The 8740-nt window shown below is 58.2% G+C and overlaps 1 protein-coding gene across 4 annotated transcripts in view; it reads right to left on the bottom strand.

Annotated features, from left to right (window-relative positions):
* ABLIM3 (actin binding LIM protein family member 3) overlaps positions 1–1706 on the bottom strand; it is a 45607-nt gene extending 43901 nt beyond the window's left edge. Inside the window, exon 1 of one of the 4 annotated variants that reach the window (XR_009278619.1) lies at positions 1337–1706. Coding sequence is in view for 1 of the 4 variants with exons in the window: in XM_058848458.1 (XP_058704441.1) it covers positions 1337–1349 (13 nt within the window). In the remaining 3 variants the exon portion in view is untranslated. The remainder of the gene's footprint in view (positions 1–1336) is intronic. The other 3 variants (XR_009278620.1, XR_009278621.1, XM_058848458.1) reach the window with 3 other exon arrangements.
* Positions 1707–8740: the final 7034 nt, after the last annotated feature.

Genomic DNA, 8740 nt, shown 5'->3' on the forward strand with positions numbered 1-8740 from the left:
CCAAGCCGGCTATTAAGAGCTGGGAAGGAATCCCAAAAGGAACCAACAGGCATTTGGCAAAATTGGCTTAGAGGAAGCTTAGCAGTCCCACCTGACCACGGTGGCCACTGATCCCAGCAGTCCTCTGCATCAGCCCTGAGCTGCTCCCCCAGAGGAGCAGAGGGAGGACCCTTTGTTATCAGGCATCCTGCAGGCTCGGAAAGAATCAGTCCCTATTGTTTCCCACCTAGGCAGAGCCAGCTCTGCTCCCCCGGGACGGGGCCTTGCTCCTGTCCCAGGTGTGGCTTGGGCACAGGGCACCTGGAAAGTTTCCTCGCCTCTGACACAGCCCAACAGAGCTGGAATCACCTGTTCTGTTGCCTCGCAGCGTGCCAAGGCATTTTTCACGGTGTTTTGCTCGGGAACCACCCCAAGCCCTCGGATTGAGAAACCTCAGCACGCCAATGCAATGGAGAAGTTGCTGCTCTGCTGTTTTGTGCCTGGGGGAGGGCTCCGCTCCTCACACAGCTCCAGGACCCACGGGAGGGGCAGGGGGGCTTCCCTGGAGAGGTTATCCCAGGAGGAAGCCCCTCAGGTGGCCATCAGCATCAACTCCTTTCCCAGGGACTTGCTGCTTTTACAGGAAGGGATCAAAGCCGTGCCAGCAAGGTGGGCACAGCTGTCACACGGCACATCAGGTAGGAAAAATAAATTGATTGTGGCTTCCTCAACCCCAATCAATCTTCCCAGACTTTCCAGCAAGGGCACAGAATCCAAAGTGAGCAGCCTGGTGCCAGTTCTCATCTTAGGCAGCACATTTCCGAGCTCTGCTTCTTTAGAAATTCATCCTCAGCGCATGAGTGCCTCCGTCCCTGTCTCACACGCACAATAGGAACACCCACATCCCCAGCTGCAGAAGGTTTGGGGTTTTTTTTCAGGATTGCACCTGTGCTTTGCTCAGCTTTCTGGGTCTCTCCTCACCCTTCTCCTCCTCCATTTCTTCCCAGGCAGAGGCAGCAGCAAGTGAGGCTGTGCCTGTCAGAGCGCTCCTGGCTGCCTCTCACCATGTTGCGTATCGACATTTCAGTCGATGCTCTGCCCTCCAAAACCCCAGAAATCCGAGCCAAGAAAAGTACTCCGTGGAGATAAGCACCACGGCTCAGCCCACATCACACACAGCCGAGCCAGAGCCTGTCAGAAAGCAGGCAGGCAAAAGGCAGGCAGGAAAATAACCCAAAATTCCATCCCACCAGGCTTGTCAGCGCTGTTATGACATTTTCTTTCCAATTCCTCCCAGCCAGCTCGGTGCGGTATCAGCCCCATTCCCACAGCCCAGGCGAGAGGACGCCGTACTCACTGCTAGTGCTCATTCTGCCGCTCCTTCCCCGTCCTTCTCATCCAACAAAGGGGCAAAGATGCTCTTTAAATCCGCTTTTCCTGCCGCTGTCCTTCTGCCGGGAGGAATATTCCCGTGCGATCCGCCGCCTAACGCATCCCACGGCGGCTGTCCCCAGGGCCGGCGGATGCCAAGGTCACGGCTGGCAGGGAGGGGGCGCGGGGGGCGGCCGGGACCGGCCCGGGGGAGGGTCCCGGCCCGGGGGAGGGTCCCGGCGGAGCGGCGGGGGCCGGTCTGGGTTCGGCCATGCACTGCGGAGCGCGGCCGCGGCCGCCCGCTTATAGCGGCTGGGAGCGGCGGCGGGGCCGCGCAGCACCGGCACCGCCCCGGCACCGGCACCGCCCCGGCACTGCCCCGGTACCGCCCCGACACCGCCCCGGCACCGGCACCGCCCCGGCACTGCCCCGGTACTGCCCCGGCACTGCCCCGGTACCGCCCCGGTACCGCCCCGACACCGCCCTGGCACCGGCACCGCCCCGGCACTGCCCCGGTACCGCCCTGGCACTGCCCCGACACCGCCCCGGCACTGCCCCGGTACCGGTACCGCCCCGGCACCGCCCCGACACCGCCCTGGCACTGCCCCGGTACCGCCCTGGCACTGCCCCGACACCGCCCCGGTACCGCCCTGGCACTGCCCCGGCACCGCCCCGACACCGCCCCGGCACTGCCCCGGTACCGGTACCGCCCCGGCACTGCCCCGGTACCGCCCCGGCACCGTCCCGGCACTGTCCCGGTACCAGTACCGCCCTGACACCGCCCCGACACCGACACCGCCCCGACACCGACACCGCCCCGACACTGGCACCGGCACCGGTACCATCTGCGGGCAGCGAGCGGCCCGGGAGACACGGGCGGGGCCGGGCGGGGCAGGGCGGGGCCGCACGGATCTGGATCCCTGCACGGATCCGAAGGATGCTCAGCCTTGGCGGTGCCCTGCCCTGCCCTGCCCTGCCCTGCCCTGCCCCGCCCACGGTCCAGTCCTGCCCTGCCCTGCCCTGCCCTTCCAGCTGTCCCCTACTCAACCCCTGCCCTTCTCCCTGCCCTGCTCCCTGCTCTGCTCCCTGCTCTGCTCCCTGCTCTGCCCTGCCCTGCTCCCTGCCCTTCTCCCTGCCCTTCTCCCTGCCCTGCTCCCTGCTCTGCTCCCTGCTCTGCTCCCTGCTCTGCCCTGCCCTGCTCCCTGCCCTGCTCCCTGCCCTGCTCCCTGCTCTGCTCCCTGCCCTGCTCCCTGCTCTGCTCCCTGCCCTGCCTGCAGCCCCTGAGCCCCCTGGCTGCTCCCTCCTTGCCGCAGGGCTCCTGCCCAGCTCTGGCTGCCTGCCCCGCACTGTTTGCCCCCCAGCCTGGCCCCGCCGTGGCTGAACATCCCAGAAATGCTGTCCCGGGACAGAAGGATGTGTTTATGCAGGAAACTGCATTTCCTCCAGTGCCAAGATTCCCTCCCGCAGCTGTCCAGGCTGGCACCCCCAGCTCTCCCGGCAGCCTGGGCGTGCAGGGAACAGGAGGGGAGCTGAGGGTGCCTGCACGGCTGCAGGATGGAGAGGGGCTCTTCCCTCGGGATCAGAGCAGCCTTCCCTGCTGGCAGCACCTCAGGATCCCTGCAAGGGCTGCAGAGCCCTGAGCTCCTTGTTCTGTGGGTGGACAGAGCCGTGCCCAGGTGCCCACAGAGCCGGGGCTGTGCCCGCCTGCCTGCGGAGGCTGCGCTGGGATTCCGAGCTGCGATTCTTGCTGCGATTCCAGGAGCTGAGCTCCAGCCCTGCCGCTAATGAAAGAGGTTTTTCATGCAGCGTGACAGGCGCCGCGTCTCTGCCGCTGCCGGGGCTGGAGAGCTGCTCAGAGAGGCCCTTTGGCTTCGCCTTCCTCTCGCTGTTTGATTTGCAGCAGATGTCGGTGGTGACGTGACAAGACAGGTAGCAGGTCGCGTGAGCTGTGCCGGTGCTGCCAGCTCTCTGCAAGCCCTGCTGCCTGTCCCCTCTGCCTGTCCCCTCTGCCTGTCCCCTCTGCCTGTCCCCTCTGCCTGTCCCCTCCCCTGAGGCATCAGGGAAGAGCAGGATGGGAGTGGGAGCCTGGAGGTTCCTGCGGGGCTGGGGGGAACAGAGCTGCTGATACAAGAAAGATTAAGAGATGCTGTTTACAAGAGCATGTAGTGACAGGATGAGAGGGAGTGGCTCTAGAGGAGGTTTAGATTAGATATTGGGAAGAAATTCCTCCCTGTGAGGGTGGGGAGGCCCTGGCACAGGGTGCCCAGAGCAGCTGTGGTTGCCCCATCCCTGGAAGTGTCCAAGGCCAGGCTGGATGGAGCTCTGAGCCAATGGAAGGTGTCCCTGCCCATGGGGTTGGATCTGGATGATCTTTAAGATCCGTTCCGACCCAGGCCATCCTGCGGTGATTCCATGACACAGCACGGTGGGATGGCTCAGGTTGCACTGAGTTTGGCCTTTTGTAAAGTTTCCTGTGCCTGATGAGTGTCCAGGTGTCCCCTCCTCAGGGAAGGTCCCTGTCCCAGCCAGGCTGACGTGTGTGGTGTCAATGACACCCCTCTGAGGAGTCAATAAAGCAGCCACGACATGAGCTGGTCCCCACGGTTCAGCAGCTAATTGAGCTTCTTCCGCTGACCTGGTTTCCAAATCTTGTTAACTTGCTGCCTTTAGAACAACTTGAAATTTCCAGCACAGGCAGGCTGGGGTTGCAGAGGGCTGCAGAGGAGGATGGGGTGCTCTGGTGGAGCTCAGGAGGCACCAGTACAGAACCTCTGCCCTTCCATGCCCTGCCCAGCTGGGTGGTCCCAGAGGTGCTCAGTGGGGAAGGGGGTGGGCAGGGTGCCGGGTGCTCCCTGCAGTGGCATCTGTGAGTTTTGGTGCTGGGGAGGTGGCACAAGGAGCTCTGACCCTCGGCACCTCCCCAGCTCAGCCGGCAGCTCCTGGGCGCTGCTCAGAGCCCCTCGCCATCAGCGCTGTCCCAGAGTGTTTTGGAAATCCCATTTCCTTCCCTTTGTCTGAGGGAACTGCCTACAAAAGCTGCCCTAAGAGGATGTTCGGGATGCCTGAGACAAGAAGTGAGAAAGGAGGAAATGTCAGAATGTTAAGGCAGCCTCCTTTCATCCCTTTGTGTCTGCGCGCTGCAACACGAATTTTCACAGCAATTACTGGATATGTTTTTCCCACAAGGCTCCTGCTCCATTCAGCACCTGCAGGTCCCACAGAGCTCAGGCTGTGCAGAGGAAAAGGAGCAGGACTGATGGAGATAAGAGGACAGAGGAGAAAAAGGTGCTGATTTCATTTCATTTTCTTTCCCTGGACACTTGTAAGGGCTCCCCTGCCCTTTTAAGATGCTGAGAGTCACCTGAACCGAACTTCCCCCAGCTCCTGAATCCCTGTGTTCCTTCTTTCCCTGACGCCTGATACCAGCGGGAGAGCTGGAAGCTGCTGTTTGCACATGGAATCACCGGGAGCTGGGCTCAAACACCTCTTGTGCCACACCTGCACGGGAATTGTGAGGAATCCGGCTCAGCGCCTCTCCGTGTGTCCCTGCCGTGTGTTTCCATGCCAGGCTGTGCTCAGCTGCTGTCCCTGGGAGGGGATTTGGTCCCCAGGGCTGGAGGAGCAGCTCCATCCTGCTCCCACAGGGAAGGGGATCCCTCCTGGCTCCCGTGGGACAGATGAGGAACGGTGAGGCTGCAAGGGGAACATCGATAGCAGGACCCAGAGCGGGGCGAGGCAGACTTAGGAGAGTTAAAATAGCACAAAAACAGCCTTGTCCTCGAGGCACAGCGGGCAGGGTCCACCAGCAGCCTCAGCTCTGGCATTTCGGGTTGATTTGGAGCCGGAGCATCCCTTCCATCACACCTGGATGTGCAGGACGAGCCGCGTGTGCAGGACCGCCTTCCAGCGCTCTCCCTGCGCTTTCCCACCCCCTTCCCTCCCACTGGGAGTCATTTGGGTGCACAGCCTTTGCTGCCGGGCTCTGAGGATCCCCGGAGGGCTGGAAATGCCTGGGCTGGGGATGGCAGCTGCGGTCCCTGCCCGCGGCCGCCGCGGCACGGCCGTGTCCGTCTGTCCCTGAGGCTCCAGCTGGCCAAACGCGGCGCTGGCAGCCCCAGCCCCCGGCTCAGCTCCTGCCCCTGAGCTGCCAGCAAAGGCTCTCCTCTCTCGGCAGCGGGATCTGAGCGCAAAGAGCAGCGGGGAGATGCCCGTGGGGACAGCCCCACGCCAGGCTGTGGGCAGGCTGCACAGAGGCACGACTGACTCATCACAAGCTGGTGACATTTTCCAAAAAAAGCCTCTAAGTCCGGGGCTGTGATGTTCCCAAAAGGCAGCAGAGGAGCCTAAGGGGGCTGCAGACCCCATTCTACCGCGGCACATGGGCTGTGTCATGGGGTGGAGGAAATCCTGCCTCGCTGGGCAGCTCCCATCCGTTTTTCTCTTGTCCCTGGCTCCCCTGGGAGGTGGGACCTGGCAGGGGTGAGGGCAGCAGTGGTCAGATGCTGCTGCCCCCTGCCCCAGCACGAAGCCAGGAGCTCCTAGTGATGACAGAATTATTCTCCATGAGATGGAGATGAACATTTTAATTTGTGAGTCCCTGGAGCACAGAGCACCTGGGACCAGAGGCACTGAACTGGGGCCCTGGTGCCTCATCCAGCAAAGGTCCCCTCTCATCCTCCTCCTCCTCCTCACAGCCACCACCAAGGCATTTGCCAGTGGTTTGGCTTCCTTCCAGTTTCCCCAGCAATTTTCCCAGCAATTCCCCACATCAGCAGGAGGAGACACAGCCTGGCAGAGGCAGATGTTCCCCGGGCTGCCTGCATTAAAGTGATAATCAAATGATAGATTATTTTCAAGCAAACTCTCATTTGCAGGCATTAATTTTAGTGCTGTGCAGAGAGAGGCAGTGAAAAAAGCACCCAGGCAGTGGAGGATGGGTGGGATCTGGATGTGCTCCAGGGAAAGCTGATGCACCACAGCCCATCTGTACCTGTAGCCATCCTGCACAGCCACGAAGGGATGGCTCCATCCTTTGGCTCCTGCATCCTCCTCCCTTCTTATCCTCACCAAGGCTGTCTGTGGGTCAGTAAAATGCAGCAAATATTCCCAAACCAACAGCAGGTGAGTCAAAACAAGTCCTGCAGAAGCTCTGCACATCAGGAATGTTCACATTCCCTCCTGAAAGACCAGGAGAGGAGAGGTGCTGCATGACCTGGGCTGATGGAGGAGTGATGACAAAGGTTTAAGGGCATTGAAAGTCAGTTTTTTTCCCTAACACCTGCAAATCATTCATCCTGGACCCCTCTGGAAAAGTCCAGCCGAGCTCAGGGCTGCTTCATTTCTGGCTCACACCCTGCAGGTGACAGAGGGACCCTTTTTGGGGACAGCCACCCTGCTGAGCCCAGCTGGCAGCTCCTGCCTGGCACAGCGAGCTCAGTTCCAGCCGGAGGTTCCTGCCCTGCTTTCCCACTGGGTTCACCCCAATAAAGGGCAGGGGAGGTCAGGGTTAATTTTAATTTTCTCTTGGAAATTGCCCTGGAGCATCGAGGGCTGCTGGAAGAAGGAATTCTTCTCCTTGGTTTGGGATCATGAGATGCTCATGGCCAGCCTTGCCCAGCATGAGGCACCTGTGGGAATCCCAGCTCTGGGATCTCTGCACTCCTGGAACTTGCCTGGAATTCCTCCTGCCTTCCCAGAGCTCCTCAGGGAGCACCCCCTGCTCAGAAGGAGCGATTCACCTTGGGAAACGCTGCTGCTTTCTTATTGCTGCAGTTTATTATTATTATTATTATTATCACAATCATTCGGTTTTCCTTTCCTTCCTCGAATTATTCCAGGGGAAAGCTGGGAATCAGGGTGATTCTGGGGGAATTTAGGGCACCTCCAGGGGCTGGAGCTCAGGCCAGGTCTCCAGATCCTCAGGAGGAGGCCAAATGCTGTAATTAATGAGAGCTAATTTCTTTTTCCACTGGTAAGCTGCAGAATGGCTCGCCCCAGGTAAGCAGCAGGTTATCTCTTTTCTAGGAAATCTCACTCTTTTTTTTTTTGTTCCTCAGTCTAAAAATGGAATGCAGACCCTGAAAATAAATTCCCAGAGAACACCACTGTGCAAACATCCCAGGCTTTGATTCAAAGTGTTTGGATTAATTAGCTTAAACTGAAAGCTTTCATTCTGATTTCAGCCTTGGCTTTATGGACAAAAAAATTAAAGCAGAAAAGCTTTGGAAGTTGAAAAATCAAAATGTTCCACCCTGGAAATATCAAAACAAGATGCTGAGCCTCGCTGAGCTGCTTTGTTGCTTTCTAAAAGGAAATGGCATCAAGACCAACACCTTTACAAGAAGCTTGGATCATTAAGCACTTCAAAAAAACCAAAAAACCCTACTTCAGCATAAGCAATTAATTTCTTAATTAGATTTTCTCTTTTTCTTCCAGAGGGAAGTCTAAAAATATTGATTTTTTTCCATTTTATCCAAAGATTTCTTTAAATATGATCCCCTCACTGGATGCTTAAGCTGGAGCTTGAGCTGTGGGAATTATATGGGGTGGTTCACATAAATTCACTTTGTCATCTTTCCTTCTCCTTGTCCTGTTTATTTCTGTTCCAGTGGCAAAACAGGACCAGTGTAAAAACAGGATAATACAGAAAATGAGAGACTGGAAGGGAAATTGAACACGAAATATTTTGGAAGTCTCATTTTCTAGAGGTGAAGCTCATTTCCTTCAGAAACCTCTCACAGCAGAACAACTTGGATGCTTGGAGCAGTTTCTCCTCCCGCTTTTCAGTCAGTTCCATCCAAAGCAGAGCCTGGATGAACCTGAGCTGGAAATTCCCACCAGGATTTGATGGGACCTGGGCTGTCTTTAACTCGGGAGTGGTAAAATCCCTGCTGGAATTGCGTGTGGCCTCGCTGACCGCTCCCAAAATCCCTCTGGGAAGGGCTCCAGAGGGTTCTTGTCTTTCCAGAGGGTTATTTCCAGAGGGTTCTTTTCTCTGGAGATGCCCTCCAGACCTGGCTCTTGTGTCCCTGTTGCTGCTCGCGATGCTGATCACCTATTTTGGTGCTTTGTCTCTTTATTCCTGGCGATCCCAATTCTGCAGCCCCACGGGGTTTGGGGTTTTTTGGCAGCCTGTGGAGCTGCTGGTGCTCGGGGGCAGCAGGGCTGGCCACAGCAGGGATGCAATCCCGTTTTTGCAATGTCGGGATGCCGTGGAGCGGTTCCTGCTGCCATCTAATGGCTCTGACAATTAATATCCTGCAGGGAGCAGAGTCCAGCAGCTCTCCCGAGGGCGCAGGAGGCCACACCGAGCCCAAAAACCACGGCACGGTGTCCCTGAGGTGACACTGGGCACAAGGGAAGGGAATGTCTGCACATTCCTATTGCAAAG

The sequence above is a fragment of the Poecile atricapillus genome, chromosome 13 (assembly GCF_030490865.1).
Source record: "Poecile atricapillus isolate bPoeAtr1 chromosome 13, bPoeAtr1.hap1, whole genome shotgun sequence".
Taxonomy (NCBI): domain Eukaryota; kingdom Metazoa; phylum Chordata; class Aves; order Passeriformes; family Paridae; genus Poecile; species Poecile atricapillus.